This window comes from Pinus tabuliformis, chromosome 3_1 (genome assembly GCF_031772625.1).
Source record: "Pinus tabuliformis cultivar Carrire ecotype Pingquan chromosome 3_1, CPIR1, whole genome shotgun sequence".
Taxonomy (NCBI): Eukaryota; Viridiplantae; Streptophyta; class Pinopsida; order Pinales; family Pinaceae; genus Pinus; species Pinus tabuliformis.
In genome coordinates this window covers 204770316-204794493 of record NC_142301.1, presented here as the reverse complement: position 1 = coordinate 204794493, position 24178 = coordinate 204770316, and the positions used below count along the sequence as shown (strand labels likewise).

The window sequence follows — 24178 nt, the reverse complement described above, 5'->3', positions numbered from 1 at the left end:
ATACAAGTGGCTAATATATACAAGGGTTAGAGAATTAATTTACAAATTTACAACATTTAAAGCTCTTATAAGCAGATGGATCTTTTATTGCACAATAGAATTATATGAGATGAACTTTATAAATCTGTGATCTTGGTAGAGTAAAAGACAAGAAACCCCCTTCACAGATATTCTTATGATGAGCCTTCGAGAGTCCCACTATGGGTTCTTAACCTTCATGCTCAAGTAGTTGGTTGGCTAAGCGATAACTTCCCCAACTACTCGAGATCTGATCAAAATAAAAATTTCGACAAACACTCAAAAGATTCGTTAGATCCAGATGTGATTGATTCACATTGTAAAAGGGAAGTCTAGAGGCCAAACAAGGATGCAATAGATTTGCCTAATCATCGATGCTTACTCAACCCAAATAATAGTGCCAAATACCTGTACACTAATAAATCCCAAAGGCATGTGGAAATAAAAATATTTTAAATTCAGTAGAACACTAAGCACAAAACCATAATAAATTTTCCATGATAGGGTAAAGACATACACACATAGCTTTGCCTCAAAGACTTTGATTTTATTGATCAAAAACATTACAAAGCTTCCAGAGTCAGTTACACCATCCAAAGATGATTACAATGAGGCGCCTAGGCTTCCTTATATAGAAAATAGAGAGATCTAGAGCCCCCTCCAAGTGTAAAATGACTAGGTCCAAAGATGTGCACAAATTTGACTTGATCCCGGAGAATAATGACTAATTGATGCTTGATCCATCACAAAATTAAATCCTGACCCTTTATCTAGAAGAAGAAATTCGAATTTGTTGAAAAATGCCTTATCCTGGTCCAATAAATATTTTTTTCCTTGAAAATTGCTTGATTTTCCTTAAAAAATCAGTTTTTTTCCTTTGATAGAGGGCCTCGAAAATATTTTTTTCATTTTCTTTCTTGAAATTCCCTCATTTAATTTAACCACATGGACTGAAAAATTCAATTTTCCTTGAGAAATTACTTTTTCCTAGTCCAAGGATTTTTTTCGTGAGATTTTTCTGGCTTGGAAATGAGTCCTTCAAATTTAATCTTCCTCAGGAATGTCCACTTTTGCCAAAAATTAGTTTTTCCACTTGGAGAGAATTTTGTTTTCTATCATTTTTTTTTTGAGCATTTTTTGGCTAATCTTTTGCCAGAAAGAAAATTAAACACATATTTTCACCCTCAAAGTGGTTCTGAAAATGATTTAGTCAATGATGTCTAATTATGAGTAATCATTCACCAAAAATATTCCTAGAGAACACTTTTTTACATCAAGATATTACATAGACGTCCCATTAGAAGGGGAATTTACGATTAAAACATGATGTCTAGACTTAACCAAATTTTGTGACACAAGACATATGGTCTAGTATGATAAAAATACATAGGCTCGATAATAATAGGACTCACCTAAGACCTTACTAGTGAGCCCCACTCTAGCTTTGGGGTATGTGGGAGAAAAACTTCGCCAATTATTTGGGTTCAAAGACGTGAATAATTGGCGGAGGGTAAAAAACTCCCTAGAGTGAAACTCTTTGCTAAGAATCAAAAGCTTACGTATATGTTTTTACATGGCTTTATAGTGATACCAGAATCATTTTTACAATGATGGCCCACAGGGTTGCAAAATTTGGAATTACAAATTTGACAAAATTGCTGAATGATGACGATGATTTCTGACTGCTGGACTGCTTGAACATGGTGGAATGCTTCGAAACAATGTGTACTGCTATAGGGTAGTTGACACGAAATGGTCAACAAGACATTAACAAAGGATTTTTTCACCATCATACGAGATCTTGTTAGTAGGCGGGACAAGAATTGCACACCTTTGCATTGCTTGGCTCACTCAATGAATTCCAAATACTATGACAGTCAGTGGTGAAAAGGTGGACCTAATATTTCAAAGGGAAGGATGCATTTAGATAAATATATTAGGTTAGAGCATCCCTTGATGAGGTGGAGGATGCCTTTGCAAATTCTTCGACTGGCACTAGGATTTAGAGGTTGCGATGTGATTAGAGACAAGGGGCCTAAGAAGTCCTATGCTTGGTGGGAAACTCATTTGCTACATTCCCTCCTCTATAGCAATTAGCCATGAGGCTCCCCTCTTATGTTACTTCGTTGTCTTGTTGTGAGAGGAATTAGAGGACATACAATAATTTGTGTAGTTTGAAGAAGAGAACGCTTGAGCAGTCTAGGGTAGAGATAGTGGTGTATGTGCACACCAACCTTTGTCTTATTTACAATTAGAGGGAGGAGTGGTTGAAGGGAAAGACAAAGATGTGGGATGTGTTTCCAAATGATATGGGTTTGGATAGTAGTGTTGAGTTAGCATTGGCCAACTTGGGTCTTAATGAACCATCATCAAAGGTGATCCTCTTGAGGGGTCATCCTCCACATCAACAAATGCGGAGATTATATTGGATAGAGTGGAGGGGGATGTGTTGATGTTTTATATATCCGCAAAAGGTATTCGGCTCCGGAAAACAATGTATAATATATATTATATTTTGTACGTCAATATATATTTATATATTATATTTTACATATAATATAATATATAAATACAAATAATCAATAATTAATTAATAATATAAAAGAAAAGAAATGACATATCTTTCTATTAATAGAAAGACACCCCTGACTATGTATATATATCGGTGCCCTCAATTGTAATCAGAGATAAATAAATATCTCATATATCTTATATATATCTACTATTGTTTACTCAATCATAAAAATGAAATTAAGGTTGAGAATTTTTCATGTGTGTAATTATTGATCATAAGGCAATAATTACTGAGATTTGAAAATAAGAAAGAATTCAACATGGTATTAGACCATAAGATCTTGCAAGGAAAAGTAAGAGATCTGAAAATAAGAAAGAATTCAACATGGTATTAGAGCCAAAGATTTTGCAAGGAAAAATAAGAAAGAATTCAACATGGTATCAGAGCCATAAGATCTTGCAAGGAAAAATACGTGTTAAATTTTTGGGTTGTTACAATCTTTATGTAACAACATATTTACTTTTTACTCCTACCTAAATTTATGCAAAGAATTCCATAAATTATGGTGGGTAGTAATTCCTGGTAAATTTGTTTAACTATTCTTATATAAAGAATGCACTATGTATTTACTTTTTATTTCTCCTAAATTTATGCAAAGAATCACATAAATTACGGAGGAACAATTTAACAAAGTCAAACACTATGTGGGTGGAGTATAGCCTAATTCCAATGGAGTAAACTACAAATTTTAATATGACGAGAGATTTAACCTCATAGCACTAATCAGTAAATGGTTAAAGGTTATGTTTGGGGTGAATAACGACATAGATCCACTAGTGTTGATAAGAAATAATTCAACATGGTATCAGAGCAGAGCCGTGGAACTCCGGTACATTTCCACAGATGAGCAGACAACAAATATTCTCACCAAGACTCTGTCTTAAGTGAAGTTTGAATACTTCAGAGACAAGCGTGATGCAGAATGTCCACCCTTGTTGAGAGGGAGTTGTGATGTTTTTCCTACAACAGGCATATACTCTACCTCTGGCCAAGGGTTTCCCAGATCAGTCATGTGAAGTGATTGAGGGAGTAATGAGTAGCCTGGTACAAGTCTTGCTTACACCATGTGAAGTGGCTAGGTGTGATTGGGACTACTAGGAGAGGAGAAACATCATAGATACTTGCAGTGTAGTCTTAAGACTATGGTTGTAATCCTGACCATACCATGTGAAGTGGTTGGGTGTGATTGGAACTACTAGAGGAGAACATCATGGAAGAATACCTTCCTCGTTAAGAGGGAGTGTTGATGTTTTATATAGCAGTGGAAGGGATTTCCTTCCAAACAACAATGTATAATATATATTATATTATGTACAACAATATATATTTACATATTATATTATATTATATATAATATATAAATATAAATAATCAATAATTAATTAATAATAAAAAAGAGAAAAAACATGTCTATTAATGAAATGACACCCTATATATATATATATATATATATATATATATATATATATCGGGGCCTCAATTGTAATCAGACAAATAAATATCTCATATATCTTATATAAATCTACTAATGTTTACTCAACCATAAAAACAAAATTAAGGTTGAGAATTTTTCGAGTGTGTAGTTATTGATCATAAGGGAATAATTACCAAGATCTGAAAAAGAATTCAACAGGATGGAGGAGAGAACAGTGGTGGTGATGCTGATTTTTATGTTGATGACATTGGGGGCTATTGACAGTCATGAGCTATGATATTCTTCTATCTTGATGTAGGTTATAGTGTCCACCTTGTTTTGTATTTTTCCACTGGAATTCCCACCTATAGTAGCAGTGAATCAGTGAGTCAGTATCTATGTTATACATCTTGATTTTGATGACATAATGATAAAACTGTGGTTTATGGTTTTAATTTCTTGTGTGTTTGTAAATTTATTGTCATTGATGTAGTACTAGTTATATGTGTGATTGAGTTTGTATCATCATTATGTAAATGCGTTAATTTCTAAATTGAATCTTTGTCTATATTTTATTGTTTGTCTGTATTTCACTATTTTGTTATATATATATATATATGTGTGTGTGTGTGTGTCCTCCATGTCCTGTTCTGCGGTTCACCATGTCACGTGTCAGATACTCATATTTCTGTGTCCTTTGTGTCCCATGTCATCCTGTCAGGTGACTTAGAATTACATCTACTATGTCTCCCATGGCTTTTGAAGTGGCTGTTCCACATCTAGTGTAAATCAATTTTTTTTTATAATTGAGTGATTTTGGTTATTGTCTTTGACATTTTGAAGTAATCTTACATGGTGTTCCATAGGACTACTTTGGACATTGATGAAGTTGATATACATTTAAAATAATAAATGCAGGTTTATCTATGAGCTTATAATAATAATGCTTCCATTACATTAATGCTAACAATTTGTTCTCTCTTTTGATGCTTAGTGTATTGATGGAAATATTTTGTCTTGCAGATGCTGGGAGCAGATGGTGAAGTTAAAGCTGATGAGGAGACTGAAGATATCCTTATGGACACGAGGCCTTCAAAAGTGATTTCGAATGAAATAACTGTTAGTTAACATTCTTTACTTATTGTTTTTAGCAAACATTTTTAAACCTGATGTGGTTTTCTACGAATAGTACTCTATTCTGTGAAATCCTTTTAAGCTCTGACATACTCTGCAAGATGATAACTATAAGCAAACAGCCTCTGTCATTATTCATCTTTCAAGCCCATCTTACCATATTTTGTTATATTTCTATGGCTCCTCTGACTTGTCATCAATGTTGAATTGCTATCATATGCATGAATTTGAGGTGTCCGTATATGTATTTGCAGTACTTTTGCATATCTTCACTGAGCAAGTTGAGTTGCATCTCACAGATGTCAGTTTTATGTTACTTAGTGCTCATTGGTATATAGTGACAATATGGTTAGGAGCAAGAGTAATGCATATTAGTGATTTTGGACCCTTTGTGTCCTTGATATATGTGCTTTGAAGAGCATATGTAGAGGAAGTATTTACCTTTTGTCTAGATCCTATATCCCATTCAAGTCTCATGCTACAAACCAAAGTCTTGATGATTATGTGCTTCAGACACTCTCACCACTATTTTTTAGAGTTTTTTATGTCAATGACTTAAGCTTATAAGTTAATTCTGTTTTGTACGTCGATACACACTTTATATAGAATATTCCCATGGTTTCGAACAATGTTATAAAACTTAGACTTGGACTTGGAATTGGTCAAGGGTCAGCTATGACTCAGACTTGGACTCAGATTGACTTGGACTGATCTGATTTCAATGACTCGCTTTACTAAAAACCACACAAAATATTCAAATTGTAATGAAAAAATTATATTTTAAAGATTCCAAAGCATGGTTGCAGAAAATTAATAAATCTTTGAAAGAAAGAATTGAGTAAATGAACAAGGACATTTAAATCACAAACATATATGATAGTCAATGTTTCACCATCACTTATACTGGGATCCCCATTATTAGTATCACCATTTGTGTCTACCTGTGCCCTCTAGGGATATTAGTCAATAATGACCAATTTTGATGAGACTACCTAATCTAAGCTTTATAATATGATAAAAAAATCTTAACATGCCTAATCGATGATGTTGGTTGAGTGATTGGTACATTTTTGCTGAGACGATTATACAGCTGTTCAACAATCATTACCACCAACATTGAGGTAGATAAAGTGCTTGGCGCTCTTGATTAAATGCCAATCCTGTACCCTCATACATGATAGAATCCAATGAAAATGTTGCAATCCTGAAATCCTGAAAACAGTTGAATTGACTGAATTTTGAATGGAATATGAAATTCTACTTTCTCCATATTGTTGAAATTATATAGTTGCAGTTGGTATTTAAGTCAGCAAAGTCAAAGAGAAATAAAATATTATTTTATTGTTCATGTCGGCCCCAACTTGACAGGTCTGCCCCACCAATTGAATGGGTTTGACCCTTGGTCAAAACTCACATGATTGGACACATATATATTGACATCTTGACCTCCTCGCTTGGCATCAATTCGGATCACACACAAGAGCAATTAGTCATTTGTTCACATGTGTGAAGGAGCAAAAGAACCCTGAGGTTGACCACCGAAATCTAAAGTGAAGTTTGACTCCTTGACTAGCATTGACTTTCATTTTTTGGGCTGCTTTGGCTTGAATCTTGTTGGAAATACTAGGAGGGGGGTGAATTAGTATTTCAACATAAATGAACAACACCATTCAACAATGCACAATCATCAAGAACAATACACAAGATATTTTTAGGCGGAAAACCTTCCGGGAGAAAAACAACTGAACGCTTTTAATATGAGTCTTTTCAAGATTACATCAATGGGAAGCTCCAATTTCCAAATTTATCAGCTCCAACACTCTGGTTTACCAACTTCAACTGGAAGGATGCTCCAACGCCTTGGTTTACCAACTCCAATTGGAAGGACGCTCCAATGCCCTGGTTTTATCAGCTCGGACAGAAAGGATGCTTCAACACCTTGCACAGGCTCCATCCTTCCCTAGTCTCAATTATGGATTGAGACATGTCGTGAATGGTGAAGTACAACTACATGGATTTATAGTTTCCGATTGGGTTGGAAGTACTGAGGACAAGAAAGCACATCATGATGTTGTTTTAGTTTGGGCACCACTATTATATCCTGGATGTGTAGGAAATAGACCTCTTTTTCACTCAGTACGGTTGGCGCTGAATATACTGCTACTTGCTTGGCGATTTGTGAAGCGATATGGCTTCGAAAGCTTCTCGCATGATTATTTGATCATGTGCTCTAACTGACCGTGATCTATTGTGACAACCAAAGCTGTGTCAGGCTTTAAGAAAATATAGTGTTCCATGACAGGTTGAAGCACATCAAGATGAAGTACCACTACATCTGGAGCATTATTCAAAAGGGAGCAATGAGGCTCCAATACATCTCTATTGATGAGCAGGTTGCTGATATTCTCACAAAGACTTTGACCCAAATAAAGTTTTCTTACTTCAGGGATAGGCTTGGAGTGGTTGAGAATCCCTCCGTCAATGAGAGGGAGTATTGATGTTGTAGCATCAAGGGGCGGATAATATCCCTTAGGTCATGAGTATTCACTGAGAAACCATGTAATATGGTTGGGGAGATTGGCCTAGTTAGCATCGAGGCCTTCGAGTGCTCCCCTGGTCCGTGGGTTCTGACCATATTGCCATGGGGTTTGGCTAGTGGGTTGAGTGAGTGCCTTATAACATTGGGGAAAGTAATTTTTTTACCATTCAATGACATGTGACGACATGTGGGAATGGTAAACGATCCTCGGGTTTCACCATGAGTTAGGTGGGGTTCCTGACAAGACTCCAAGTGACGACTTGGTAGATTGGTGACCCAAGGGTTATCGATGTGTCAGGCTGGGTTCTTGATAAGAATCCAAGTGACGACTTGGTAGATTGCTGACCCTAGGACTAGTGAGTGACTAGTTCCTCTATTTGATGTTGATGTGGGGATGCTTTCAATCTTTTCTTGAAATGGAGAAATTATTCATCATATATATATTTGTGGAAGTCAAGGAGAATACCTCCTTGGCTAAGAGGGAGTGTTGAAATTATGTCGCTGTGGTCGATATTTAAGTCGACAAAGTCAGAAATAAAATATTATATTACTGTTCATGTTAGCCCCAACTTGATAGGCCAACCCCACCAATTGAAGGGGTTTGACCCTTGGTCAAAACCCACATGATTGGACACATATATATTGACATCTTGACCTCCTCACTTAGCATCAATTCACAACAAACATAAGAACAATTAGTCATTTGTTCACACGTGCGAAGGATCAGAAAAAGTCTGAGCTTGACCACCAAAATTTGAAGTGAAGTTTAATTCGTTGACCAACATTGACTTTGGTATCTTCCTGGCTGCTTTGACTTGTTATTAGGCTGAATATTTTAAGCATCTTGGACTAAACGATGACTGATTTTCTAGGTAGAAATTAGGATGTTGACCGAATCTATTTAACCAGGGTTCACAGCAGCTCAACTGTGACAATTTTACTTAATTTTCTGAGCAAGTTGCTATGAAATTTTAATACTGTTGTGGTTACTGGTTATTATTCTCCTATAAAATTTATTTATTTTCCTTTTGCAATTTATTTGCGGTAAATATTGAATAAAACATTACTTCAACTGCATAGAAAATTAAATACAAGAACTGAGAAAATATTGCTCACATAAATATTGAACACTGATATTTTTGGACAAATGTCCCTAGAAAAACCCCAGTGTGGGGAAAACCAGTTCTGCAGATGAGTATTTTATTTATTCTTCAACAAAATATGTGATCGAAAAATTACAACTATTTGGAGTAAATTAGTAAACCTCCAAAAATTTGTTTCTTTCACATCTGCAAGTCGATTTGACATCTCAGAGATGACTAGGTCCCTCTAATCCAATTTGGCCCTCCTCTAGAGCCTCGAATTGGTCAACATGTGCAGCGCTAGCAACTCGGCCCGCCTTGGAAACTCGCACTAGCTGGGAAAATGAACTTAGCTTCCTTTGGAATTTGACTTCTACTGGAAAACTCGACTTCTCCTGAGCAAATTGATCTCTCTGGAAAATTTCTCCTTACTCCGACAACTCAGCCTTTATAAGTCAGTGCGCATACTGGGAAAACTTGACCTTTTCTGCAGATAAAACCAATCTCCCTCTATCTTTAAGAAACCAGAAATCACTGTGAAGAATTTTCTCGGGCAACTCTGTCTTCAATCACTGTTGATCTTGATTTGTTGGTGCACTCACACTATCACTACGCCCTTGATGTCACTGCAAATCTGTGTCTCTGATGTGTTCTCCAAGTGCCCATCAAATTCCTGTTATAATCTCTCGTTGAGCTTCCAACAAACACAATCTAATGTCAATCAATGGCTAAGATCATCTTGAAACTTTTCTGGGTATTGAAGAAAATTAATCCATTGTGTTCCTTAGCCGCATGGATACCAGTTGAGACTAAAATGCCTATTTGAGCTACATAAAATGCCACCCCTTCTTAGCGATGAAGGTCTTCAGCATAACACCCATCTTGTCTTTGAAGAAGATTAATCTCGCCTTCCCCAAAGCCTTCGTCAATATATCTGCAACCTGCTCATTTGTGGGTATATACTGTAGTTGAACAATCTTGCATTGCATACAATCCGTGATGAAGTGGTACTTGATGTCTATGTACATGGCCCTGTTGTGAAACACTGGATTCTTAGACAACCTGATGCAACTCTGCTTGTCGCAGTGTATCACTGTCATCTCAACCCTCTGACCAAACAAGGCTACTAGCAGCTTCCGAAGCCATATGGCCTTGCATGTAGCCATGCTTGTTGCTATGTGATATGTGTTGAAAATGTAACTAGTTTTAGTCTTCATAATTTGTTGTTGTACTCATTTCAATATGTATCCTATTTAGCAAACAAGAAAAGAAAAGGAAAAGTTATTATTATTAAAGCATGGTTTTCATGCTCTTTATTGATGGTATTCTAGGTAAAAGCATGTTCTTCATGCTTCTGTTACACTGGACAATCCCTCTTGCAGACAAGAGCGATCTCCCTAGATCCTTGATGGAAACTAGAAACAAGCAAGACAATTGAACTGACTCTTTCCCTAAGTCAAACTTGTTTGAATTATAAGAATTAAAGCTAATGGATGAGCCTCTTACCTCTTTCATGAAATGCTCGATGAAGATCCCTTGTTGTGATTCGATGCAGCTCTTTAATGCTTGATAAGACCTGCAAACATCGACCATAAAAGGATCAAAAGCACATGTGATATAATAATCCAAACAACTTAGCCTAATGATCAAGGAAATTGTTGAAATTTGATGACTATAAAAAGTTTCCAACAATCTCAACCCCGCTTTAATTTCACCTTATCATTCTAATTCAGTTAAATGCCCTTTTGCCATAAACATACATTCAACATATAGAATTCTGGAAATGAAATTTTTAGATCAAAACACATGGGACTGTCAACACATGCTGAAAATAAATATGGACATAACCAAACCAACAACACACATAAAAATACACACAGATTTTTGGTCAACTTAGACCCAGGCAAAACCCCTTCAATCTTCTATGGGGAAAACTTGTTAGAGAGCTCTTCAAATTTATTTATCTTTCAAGTTCAGGAAAAATAAATTTGCAGACAAAACAAAATAGAAAAATACAACTTATCTCTTCAACCAAAACTCCTTGAAAATCGTGCCCACTTTGCCTCGATTTTCGTGCCCACTTGACGCTGAAAATATGTAATGTAAGGATACAACTTTATGGACTGTATAGATTGTACGGATTTTTTTTTCAATTTTTTTGCTTCGAAAACTTCTCTCAAATGACATGCAACTCACAACGTTCAATGCTGTTCGTACTGTACCTTCCTCTGTCTTCTAAACCTTGATTTCCATGCCCAACTTTGCCCAGAAATCACTCCTTCAGCTTGCTGCAACAAATTTCTCCTTTAGAACTTTTCTTTAGCTCTCAACCTCCTTTCTCCAATCTGCTCATGAAGAATGAATGTAGTCTCTCTTTTCTTTTCCCCGTTTTGTTTCCCTAAATGACCTTTTTGCAACCCTAAGATCTAATGACTCAGATTCATTTAGATCAAGGGATGAGAATAACCCTACATTTAATTCTCACTTTCTATTTTTTAACTCACCCATTAAATAAAGTACCTATATTGTACTTTATGTCTAAAGTCACTTTTCACTTTATAATGGTCACACTTAGGAAAAGAATTATTTTGGATTCTATTCCCTAGGTAGAGACTAACCCATGGGAAACCACTTGTCCAAGGTACATTAAAAATCAACGCTCCCTCTTACCGAGGAAAGTGTTTCTCACCACACCCATTTTGTCCCTGAAATGGACATGCTTGCCCGTTGGCAAGGACTTCGTGAGAACATCGACCACTTGCTCATCTGTTGATATATACTCCAACTTCACTGCCCCCTTCTGAACATAGTCCCTGATGTCAATGTGTTTTGACCTGTCTGTAAAATTTTCTGTTTCCCACCCCGGTTTTCAGTTTCACCTTATTTCTCCCATATAGTTAAATGCCCATTCCCATAGCCATACATTTAACAGACTGAAAAAAATAAATATTGCTGAAAACACAAATTCTGGAAATTTTTCAGAGTGCTGGAAATTGCAGAAATAAAAAATCAGCAATTAAAACAGCCATAAAAACACATTTAAACTCAGTGATTTTTGGTCAACTTGACCCTGGAAAAACCCCCTACAACTCTTGGGGAAAACCAGTTTGAGAGCTCTTCTTTATTTCTGGAAAATGCCTTTTACAGAGAAAATATTTTCAGCAAAAAAATCAGCAAAACAGAAATTTTCCAGCAAGCAAAACTTATCTGTTTTCAGCCCAAACGACAATCTGAAAACTGCTGGAAGAGCTGTACGGACCGTACGGATGTACGGACTGTACGGACGTACGGATGTACGGACCGTACGGACTGTACGGACTGTACGGACGGCCGTACGGACTTGTACGGACAGCCCTCGGGAAAAGTGCAGAAAATCGCCTCCTCGATATTCGTGCTGAAAAATAATTTTTTCCACTATTTTGCTCACAAAAACTGCCTTTTTCTGCTTGTTCTTTATGCTGTTCAGATTTGCTGAAATGCTGCCTTGGTGTGTGTGCCAAACTGCTGCCTCTTTCTCCTCCTTGTCCAGAAATCTCCCTTGCTCTCTTGCTCTCCTTCTCCCAATCTGCTCATGAAAGAATTAATGATCTTTTTGCTCCTTTTCCTCCCTTAACCCAACCCTAAATGACTTTTGGGTGATCCCTAAATCCAATGGCTGAAATAGATTTAGATCAATGGCTGAGATTAAATGCTCATTTAAATCTCACTTTCTATTTTTTAATTCACCCCACTTTAATAAAGACCCACTTAGTCATTTATTTCCAAAGTCACTTTTCCTTTCTAATTTTTCATTGACTTTATAAAGTCACTTTAAAATTAGACTTAGTAACTTTATCACTTAAAGTCACTTTCAAATTAGATTTAACTTTATAAAAAATTATAAAGTTACTTTAGGAGAAAAATTAAATTCTTTTGGACACTTTTCCCTAGGCCAAAGATCAAAGCCTTAGGGAACCACCTGTCCTCCGGTACCAAATTTCAACACTCCCTCTTACCGAGGAAGGTGTTCCTCACCACACCCATCTTGTCTCTGAAGTAGACATGCTTGCCCCGTGGTAAGGCTTTGGTAAGAATATCTGCAACCTGCTCATCAGTGGAAATATACTCAAGCTTCACAGCTCCCTTCTGAACATGGTCTCTGATGAAATGATATCTGATCCCGATATGCTTTGACCTGTCATGAAATACTGGATTCTCCGTGAGTTTAATGCAACTCTGATTATCACAGTAAATCACTGAAGGTCTCAACGGCTGACCAAATAAGCCAAACAACATCTTGCGAAGCCAGATGGCCTCACAACTAGCTAGACTGGCTGCCATATACTCTGCTTCCGCTGAACTCAGTGCTACTGACTGCTGCTTCCGGCTGAACCATGACACTACTGCTGAACCCAACCCAAAACAACACCCTGAAGTGCTCTTCCTATCAGAAGCACAACCTGCCCAATCAGAATCAGTGTATCCTGCCAATCTCACTCCATCTCCCTGCCTGTAGTCCAGACCATAATCCACTGTCCCCTGCAAGTACCGCAAAATGTGTTTTGCAGCCACCCAGTGAACCTTCCTAGGCTCACACATAAACTGACTCATCGTGTTGACTGCAAAACAGATATCTGGTCTGGTGTTGACCAAATACATCAAGGAACCAATCAGCTGCCTGTACAATGTGGGATCCACCAACTCGGAATCCGAAGCATGAAGCTTCTTCCAGTTGGTGATCATCGGTGTCGACATAGGTCTACAATCCTCCATGTGGAATCTGCTAAGGATGTCCACAATATACTTCCCCTGCCCCAGGAAGAAATGCCCCTCCTCCTGCCACACCTCCAAACCCAAAAAGTAATGCATCAAGCCGATGTCCTTCATCTCAAACTCCGCTGCAAGATCTCTCTTGCAGTGCTCTATGAGTCTCTCTGCACCTGTAATGATCAAGTCATCCACATACAGCACCAGAATGAGAGGCTCCTCACCAATCACAATAAAGTAAAGGTTCGGATCTGCCTCACTCTTTGTGAAACCCATCCCCTGCAAGTATGCATCTATCCTGGAGTACCAAGCTCTGGGAGCTTGCTTCAGGCCATAAAGGGCCTTCTTCAATCTGCACACATGGGACTCCTTCCCATGCACCTCAAAGCCTTGTGGCTGCTCAATGTACACCTCCTCCTGTATGAAGCCATTGAGAAATGCGGTCTTCACATCCATCTGGTGGATCTTCCAACCCATCTCTGCTGCTATCGATATAATGGAGCGGATCGAAGTATATCGAGCCACGGGAGCGAAGGTCTCCTCATAATCAACTCCCTCTACCTGTGAGAACCCTCTAGCCACAAACCTTGCTTTGAATTTCTCAATGCTGCCATCTGCAGCATGCTTTACCTTGTAAAGCCATCTGGAAGTAACCACGGATTTGCCCTCAGGCCTCGGCACCACCTCCCAAACATCATTCTTCATGATAGAAGAATACTCCTCCTGCATGGCCTCTCTCCAGACCTGCTGGCTAGCTGCCTCCTCATAGCTAGAAGGCTCAGAGTCAAGGATGCTGGTAACCATCGCCATATAGCTACAAAATCTCTCAGGTGGTCTACTCTCTCTGACCGGTCTCTTCGGCTCAGCAACAGATGTGGCATCTCTCAAGGTGTCCTGAAGCCACTTGGGCTTCCTCTTCCCTGAGCATGCTTCTCCCATAGGAGAATGAAACTCCTCCTCCTCATCCCCATCAGTAGCCTGAACTCCTGACTGTCTGTCTGCTGTCCTCCTGCCTGCACCTGAACCTGTAGAAGCTGAGGTACCGTGTGAACTGTCCATCAGTGGACTCCCTAGTGAACTGCTCTGTGAACTGCTCTGTATGCTGCCCGGAGCACCACCCCTCTGGCTCGGCGAGCCACTGCTCACTGATGGACCTGACATCCTCATAGATGTACCTCCGGATCCTCCTGATCCCTGCCCACTGGATCCCTGCGACTGACTCAACTGCTGCTGAGGGTCTGGCTGATCCAGATACTCTAACTCCCGTGACCTCCTAAAGGCCCTGTCCTCCTCGAACTTCACATCCCGTCTGACAACAACTTTCCTCTGTGCAGGAATGTAAATCCGAAAGGCCTTTGAGGTCTCACTGTAGCCCACAAAGATACCCTTCTCTGCGGTGGGCTCTAGTTTGGTCCTCTCCTCCTTGGGTATATAGGAGTATGTAATGCATCCAAGGATATGAAGATGACCAAGATCAGGCTTCTTCCCAAAGAAAGCCTCCTCCGGAGTCATGTGCCCCAAGGCACGATGCGGACTCCTGTTCTGCAAGTAAACAGCTGTGTTGCAGGCCTCTGCCCACAAGAACAATGGCAATCCCTGATCATATAACATGGCTTTGGCAGCCCCTATGATGGATCTGTTCTTCCTCTCCGCAACCCCGTTCTGCTGGGGGTTGTAAGGAACAGTGAACTCCCTCCTAATGCCTGCCTCTGCACAATAGTCAACAAACTCTCCAAGGGTGTACTCTCCTCCATTGTCCGACCTCAGGGACTTGATCTTTCGACCTGTCTGAGTCTCCACAAGAGCTCTGAACTCCTGAAACCGCTTGAAGACCTCACTCTTGGTCTTCAAGAAATAAATCCAGGTCCTCCTGGAGTGATCATCAATGAATAAGACATAGTACTCATATCCACTCAAGGAAACATGAGACATCCGACCGCTCACATCGGAATGAATCAAATCAAGTATCCCCGTCGCTCTGCTGTCACTGCTGGGAAAAGGGGATTTGGCAAACTTGCCCATCGCACAACCTCTGCAAGTATCATGGTGATCAGTACTGAAATCTGGCACACCTGTAGTGATCTCCCGCAATGTCCTCAAGGCTCCATGAGACATGTGCCCCATCCTGCGGTGCCAAATCTCACATAGCTCAGAACTGCTAGCTCTGCTGTCGGTACTACAGCTCAATGCCAAAGGGGGCTGGAATGCAAACTTGTACACCTTTGCATGGCGTACACCTATCACTCTAGCTGAATCAGCTGGAGAGCCCCTGGGATACATCAACACCTGTCCTTCCCTGAACAGTACCTCATATCCTCTGTCCTCCAACGCTGAGACGGATATGAGGTTCTTCCTCATCCCTGGCACATAAAGAACCTCTGACACCTTCAAGGGAGGTTTGGACTCCCTCTGAAATGTCACTGTCCCCACCCCGACTGCTCTAACAACTCTGTCATCACCGAGTACTACCTCAATATCAGTGCCACTCTCTGAAAGCTCTGAGAAGTACTCCCGGACTCCTGTCATGTGACGTGAAGCCCCACTGTCCACATACCAGATACCTGTAGATGCTCCGCTAATCGAGGGAAAAGCATGCTCCCTCTGAACCTGTGTGGCAGGTGATCCTGCACTAGAGGACTCACATGTAGTGAACGCAAACTCCCGGTCAAAACGACCTGCAAAGTCCTCAATCTCAGCTGACGCTGCCACATCCTGGGTCTTCCCCTTCTTCTTCTTCTTCTCCGGACACACAACTGCATAGTGTCCCATCTTCTGACAATTCCAACACTTCACTTTGGATTAGTCCTTTTGTGAGTTACCCTGTTTACCTTTACCTTTGCCTTTGCCTCCACCACCGCTTGTGGAAGCCTGCTTCTTCCCTTTGCCTTTCTTGCCTCCTGCCACCAGTGCTACGTCCTCATCCTGCTCAACTGGCTTGGCTGCCCCAAGCTGTCCTTTCCTGATCTCTGTCTGTATACAATCATCCCAAAACCTCTCCCATGTGGGAAGGGTCTCACGTGCACAAACCCCATCAGCAAAGTTCAACCATGAACGGGGGAGGCCATTCACTGCAATACGCACCAACTCAGTGGATGGAATGGCCTCTCCAATCGCTGCCAACTCATCTCTCACATTGGTGATCTTTGTGAGATATCCAGCTGCACTATCATTCCCCATCTTAATGTTCTTCAGCTTCTCCTTCAGGACCATCTTCCGGTTCTCATTGGTACTCTGGTAGAGATTGGACAATGCTGTCCACATCTCATGGGCATTGCTCTTTCCTCTCACATGAGGAATGCAATGGTCTTTGATTCCGTCTAGAATCAGCCTCTTACCCTTGTTGTTCTTTCTATTATAAGCTGCCAACTGAGTAGCATCAGTAGGCACAACAACAGGGTGCTGTGCTGTATGCACCATGATATCCCAGACTTCTGCCTCCTCAAAGATACTCTGCATTCTCTCCTTCCAAACGCTGTAATTTGTATGCCCATCCAACCTATCCTCCACCCTCAATCCCAATGACATCTTGCTGTCCTAAAACTGAAAAATAGCACTGCTGTTGTAAAGATAAAACTGCTGTTTATGAAAAATCAGCTTGCTGGAATTTTCTGAGTGAAAAATCAGCAGCTGTATTTTTTTTCCTTTTGCTGTCCCAAACTGCCCTTCAGCACTCAAGCTCCGATACCATGTAAAATTTTCTGTTTCCCACCCCGGTTTTCAGTTTCACCTTATTTCTCCCATATAGTTAAATGCCCATTCCCATAGCCATACATTTAACAGACTGAAAAAAATAAATATTGCTGAAAACACAAATTCTGGAAATTTTTCAGAGTGCTGGAAATTGCAGAAATAAAAAATCAGCAATTAAAACAGCCATAAAAACACATTTAAACTCAGTGATTTTTGGTCAACTTGACCCTGGAAAAACCCCCTACAACTCTTGGGGAAAACCAGTTTGAGAGCTCTTCTTTATTTCTGGAAAATGCCTTTTACAGAGAAAATATTTTCAGCAAAAAAATCAGCAAAACAGAAATTTTCCAGCAAGCAAAACTTATCTGTTTTCAGCCCAAACGACAATCTGAAAACTGCTGGAAGAGCTGTACGGACCGTACGGATGTACGGACTGTACGGACGTACGGATGTACGGACCGTACGGACTGTACGGACTGTACGGACGACCGTACGGACTTGTACGGACAACCCTCGGGAAAAGTGCAGAAAATCGCCTCCTCGATATTCGTGCTGAAAAATAATTTTTTCCACTATTTTGCTCACAAAAACTGCCTTTTTCTGCTTGTTCTTTATGCTGTTCAGATTTGCTGAAATGCTGCCTTGGTGTGTGTGCCAAACTGCTGCCTCTTTCTCCTCCTTGTCCAGAAATCTCCCTTGCTCTCTTGCTCTCCTTCTCCCAATCTGCTCATGAAAGAATTAATGATCTTTTTGCTCCTTTTCCTCCCTTAACCCAACCCTAAATGATTTTTGGGTGATCCCTAAATCCAATGGCTGAAATAGATTTAGATCAATGGCTGAGATTAAATGCTCATTTAAATCTCACTTTCTATTTTTTAATTCACCCCACTTTAATAAAGACCCACTTAGTCATTTATTTCCAAAGTCACTTTTCCTTTCTAATTTTTCATTGACTTTATAAAGTCACTTTAAAATTAGACTTAGTAACTTTATCACTTAAAGTCACTTTCAAATTAGATTTAACTTTATAAAAAATTATAAAGTTACTTTAGGAGAAAAATTAAATTCTTTTGGACACTTTTCCCTAGGCCAAAGATCAAAGCCTTAGGGAACCACCTGTCCTCCGGTACCAAATTTCAACACTGTCATGAAAGACTGGATTCTCCGTGAGTTTAATGCAACTTTGATTATCACAATAAATAATCGTCGGTCTCAACTCCTAATCAAATAGGCCATACAACAGCATGCGAAGCCAAATGGCCTCACAACTGGGCTGGCTAGCAGCCATATACTGAACCTCAGAAGAGCTCAAAGCAACTGACTTTTTCTTTTGACTGAATCACGACACAACTGTCAAACCCAATCCGAAGCAACACCTTGAAGTGATTTTCCTGTTAGAAGCACAACCAGCCCAATCTGAATCTGTGTAACCTACCAATCTCATTCCATCTCCCCGCCTATAGTCCAGACCATAATCAACAGTCCCCTGCACATAGCGAAGAATGTGCTTTGCAGCTACCTAGTGCACCTTCCTGGGGTCAACCATGAACTGGCTAAGTGTGTTCACTGCAAAGCATATATCCGGCCTAGTGTTGACCAGATACAACAAGGACCCAATAAGCCGCCTATACAATGTGGGATCCAACAAACTAGAATCTGAAGCATGAAGCTTCTTCCAGTTGGTGATCATACGTGTAGACATGGGTCTATAGTTTGCCATGTGAAATCTGTTCAACACATCGACAACATACTGCTCCTGTCCCAGAAAGATATGCCCCTCCTCCTGCCATGCCTCATGCCCCAAAAAGTAATGCATCAACCCAATGTCCTTCATCTTGAACTCCATAGAAAGATCCTCCTTGCAACCACTAAGCAGTCTCTTTGCCCCAGTAATGAACAAGTCATCAACATACAACACAAGAATGAGCGGATCATCCCCTACAACAATGTAGTATAGGTTCGGATCTTCATCACTCTTTGGGAAACCCACCTTGCTGCAAGTAAGTATCAATCCTCGAATACCAAGCTCTTGGAGCTTGCTTAAGTCTATAGAGTGCTCGCCTCAACCGGCAAACATGGGTCTCCCACCCAAGTACCTCAAAGCCCTGTGGTTGCTAAACATACACCTCCTCCTCTATAACTCCATTAAGAAATGCAGTGTTCACATTCAACTGATGGATTTGCCAACCCATTTTTGCAGCAATAGAAATAAGGGATCGGATAGAAGTGTACTGAGCTACAGGAGTGAAGGTCTATCGTAGTCAACTCCCTCTATCTGTGAGAACCCTCTAGCAACAAACCTCGCCTTGAACTTCTCAATGCTTCCATCCACAACATGCTTGAGCTTGTAGAGCCACCTGGAAGTCACAACTGACTTGCCCTCAGGCCTAGGCACCACTTCCCAGACATTGTTCTTAATGATAGAGGCATACTCCTCCACCATAGCCTCTCTCCATTCCTCCTGGCTGACAGCCTCCTCATAGCTAGTAGGTTCAGAGTCAACAATGCTGGTAGCCTTGGCTACATAACTACAAAACCACTCAGGTGGGACACTCTCCCTGTTCACCCTCTTCAGAGGACCAACGAACTCTGCTTCCTTCAAGGTGTCTTGAAGCCCCTTGGGCCTCCTCTTCCTTGAAGAAGCTTCCCCATAGGGAACCTCATCCTTTGCCCCCCAGTGTGGTGAACTTGAAGGTCTGCCAACTGACCCTGGTGTGCTTGTACCAACACCTGTCCTCGAAGAACCTGTACTGGCACTTGTGCATGTGTCAACTGAAGTTGCTTGTGAACTCTGTACGAGTGGACTCTCTAAAGAAGTGCTTGGTGAACTTTCCACTGGTGCCCCAGATGTCACTGACATCGAAGTACCTCTTGTATCAATCGATCTAGAACCCTCAGGTCCTGCTCTCTGTACCTAACCTCCCTGCTGAGGAGAAGTCTGTGACTCTCTCTCATCATACTTCCGTGATCTCCGATAGGCCCTCTCCTCCTTGAACTTCACATCCCTCCTAATCACCACTCTCCGTTTAGAAAGAATGAAGATCCAATAGGCCTTCGAAGTCTCGCTGTAACCCATAAAGATACCGTTCTCTACCATGGGTTCCACTAAGTTGTCGGAAACGGCTACCCTAACCCCCAAAACGACGTTTTCCTGTTTCAGATACGGAAGGGATCCTGGTACGAAATGCCGGAAAAACGTTTTTATTCCGTTTTTTTCCCTGGATATGGGCCGTTTTTTTTCAACTGGTGTTTGTAAAAAATACCTGCCGTTTTAAAAAAATTAAAACGTTTTGTGTTATGTTGAAACGTATTTAAAAAAAATTAAAACGTATGCCAATTTCGTGATACGTTTTGTCCAGGAAAAAAAATGTTTTACTGGATTGGCCACATTTGCCAGCCGGGAACGGCATAGCCAACCGGGATTTTTTTAACTTTAAACTTATGGAAACCTAAAGGCTAAAACAAGTCATTTCATTTTCCATTTGCTGCCATTTCATTTGCTGTTTTCCATTTGCCATTTGCCGTTTGCCATTTGCTGCCATTTGCCATTTGTCGTTTTCCATTTGTTGCCATTTGCCATTTGCTATATAGAATTATGCAGTACTTTAGGGCTAATAAATAAAAAGTATCATAGTTTTTTCTTTCTGATGGTCTGTAAGATATAATTGTTTAGGTGAATTTTCCTGAAACAGGGGCTTAAGACAATTCAAGTCATCAAACTAATGTGCGTGTAAACTATTATTTGTTTAAATTTTACTTGCTAACTATGTTGTCCCAGATGAATGTAGTACTCAGTTTCCATGCTTTTCTATGCAGTTATTTGGTTGTCCTGGAAACCAGATTGGAAGCCTTACGAACACTTTTCTTTCCACTCCTTTGCTATACTTCTGTCATCTGACCATGCTCATAAAGTTTTAGAGTTTTACTACTTTTCAAAGACTGTACAGTGTAAAGTGTCCACTTCTACAGGGACTGATTTAAAATTTTAAAGTATATAGAGATATAATATGTATCTTTAAAACATAGAGAAAGCAGTTTGGTTATCTCCTGCTTTGTTTGAAGTGATATCCCCCCTTGCTTGTATAGCCTTATTTCTCATCCACTGTCACCCATTTGTTCACTGTCTTATGCCACAAATTTATTACAGACCTTAATCATCAAAAGAAGCCATAGTAACAACCCTAAACCTACTCTAAATTAGTCACATAACAGTGAACACTCATTTTATAATTGTGAAGCATTTGGCTATCATTTTATACAAGTTTTGGTGACTAATCTTTACTGTTAGTAGTCTGATACAAAAATTGCAGAGGTCTGATGTAGGCTACAGCAGTCTAGCTTCTTGTTCACAGTGGCATCTCTTTTAATGTGTTTAAACTTTAGCATCAAACTATATATTTGCTTCTCTTCCTTGCATTTAGTGTTGAATTATGAGCAATATCATGGGCTGACCTTGTCATATTTTTAATTGACATATGAGCTCTAGAAGGTCTGATATAAAATTGCAGCATGCTGATATAATTAGTGCTTTGAGTTGAAGTTTGCTCTTGGCATAAAATTTGCTTGACTAATCTTGTGGGATGACTCATAAGTAGTTACAATGCGCTTATTTTTGAAGTCTGATATATGATTATAATTTATGTCATGATTCATATGTCATATAAGTTTACAGAACTCTGATTTTCATTTCACTCAGAAATAGAATCATAGATGATATTGATTATGTAATATGTATTTACTCTTTTTAGTCTTTAAAGTTTATATCTAATCTAGACTCTGAAATATGAAATTTTTATTTTTATATATATATATATATATATATATATATATATATATATATATATATTTATTATGTGCCGTTTCCTGCCGTATCGTATCCACATTTTTTGAAAATTTGCCGTATCCATTTCAAACCCCGTATCTGTATCTGTTTCCGTGCAACTTAGGGGTTCCAGCTTCGTCCTTCGCTCCTTGGGGATATAAGAATATGTGAGACATCCAATGATACGAAGATGTCCCACATGAGGCTTCTCTCTAGTGAAAGCCTCCTCTAGAGTCATATTCCCTAGTACTCTGTGAGGACTCCCGTTCTGAAGATAAACAATAGTATTGCAGGCCTCAACCCACAAAAACAAAGGCAACCCCTGATCATGAATCATCGCTCTAGCAGCCCCAACAATAACTCTGTTCTTCCTTTTAGACACCCCATTCTGCTGTCGCTTGCTGGGAATGGTAACTTGGTGTACTTGCCCAAAGCATACCCTCTGCAGACCTCATAATGCTCGACACTGAAATTTGGAACTCTAGTAGTGATCTCCTTCAGTGCTCTCAAAGCTGCATGATACATACACGCCATCCTCCGGTGCCATAACTTGCACAAGTCTCTACTGCTGGTGGTACTAGTGTGAGTGCTACTAGATGTGCTACTCACCAATGCTCCTGCTCACTGAAAACTGAACCTGTATGGTTTCCTAGAGCGGACTCCAATCACTTTGGCCGAAGTGATGGAAGCTCCCCTAGGATGCATCAACACCTGCCCTCCTGAGAAAGTGATGTCAAACCCCTTCTCCTCCATAGCAAACACTGAAATCAAGTTCTTCTTCATGCTCGGAACATACAAAACATCCATGACCTTCAAAGGAGGCAAAGACTTCCTCTCAAAGGTCATAGTCTCCACACTAACAACTCTCACAGTGTGGTCATCTCCTAGTACAATCTCAATATCAAGTGCCCTCTCTACAAGCTCTAAAAAGAAATCTCGTGCACCTGTCATATGGCGGGAAGCCCCATTTTTTATGTACCACACATCGGATGATGTACTCCTACTAGATGTAGAAGTAATAAATGCAAAGTCCTGGTCAAACTGTGAAGCAAACTGTTCCACCTCTACTGAAGCTGCAGTACCCTTCTTCCCCTTGTTCTTCCTCTCAGGACACGTAGCGTAGTGTCCCATCTTCTGACATGCCCAACATTTGACTTTGGACATATCCGTATCTTTCTTCTTCTTCTTCTCCTTTCCCTTAGCCCCATCTGATGAGGCCCCTTTCTTGCCCTCCCCTTGTTTCTTCCCCCTGGCTGTCAAGACTACATCCTCCTCATCTGCTATCTTCACCCCGCCGTTGCTAGTCTTCCGTATCTCATGTTGCACACAATCATCCCAGAATCTGTCCCAATTGGGAAGATTCTCCCTAGAGGTAACACCATCTCCAAAGACCTCCCAAGACTTAGGAAGTCTTGCTATAGTTATCCTGACTAACTTTGTGGGTGCAACTATCTCACCAATAATAGTCAAATTATCACGTACCTGTTTGACCCCGCCAAGATAATGAACTACACTTTTAGCCTTTGTCATCCTGATGTTCTTCAATTGTTCTTTGAGTACCATCTACCTGCTCTCATTGGTACTCTGATAGAGAGTGGTTAGAGCTGTCCACATCTGATATGCATATGTGTTTCCTCTCACCTGAGGAACCACATGATCTTTCAAACCGTCCATCAAAATCTTTTTTTCCTTTGCATTATTTTTTGTGAATTCAGCAAGTTCATCTGCAGCAGTAGGAGGTACAACGACTTGCCGCACTATGTCCTAAACTGTTGCCTCCTTAAACACTGTTTGAATTATGTTCTTCCAAACGACATAGTTGGATATCCCATCCAGTCTGTCCTCTATCCTTAAGAACATTGCCATGACGACTATCCAAAATTTACAAAACCAAGAAAATGGAGAAATGAACTTTCTAGCACACCTTGCTGTCCCAAAAGTTCAATCTGTGTGAAATTTCACCTCGCTATCCCAAAATATCAATTTGCTGTCCAAAAATTCAGTTTGTTGTCCAAACCACTGTTTGCTGTCCCAAACTATTGTCTGCTGTTCAAATTGCAATTTTTAGCCTGTACCTCTGATACCATGTTGAAATTTGATGACTAAAAAAGGTTTCCAACAATCCCAACTTGGTTTTAATTTCACCTTGTCGCTCCCA

At 40.0% G+C, this 24178-nt stretch overlaps 1 protein-coding gene across 1 annotated transcript in view; it reads left to right on the top strand.

Annotated features, from left to right (window-relative positions):
* CPSF100 (cleavage and polyadenylation specificity factor 100) overlaps window positions 1-24178 on the top strand; it is a 435702-nt gene that overhangs the window by 260510 nt on the left and 151014 nt on the right. Inside the window, exon 12 of the mRNA XM_089411014.1 lies at window positions 5031-5126. Within this exon, the coding sequence (XP_089267140.1) occupies window positions 5031-5126 (96 nt within the window). The remainder of the gene's footprint in view (window positions 1-5030; window positions 5127-24178) is intronic.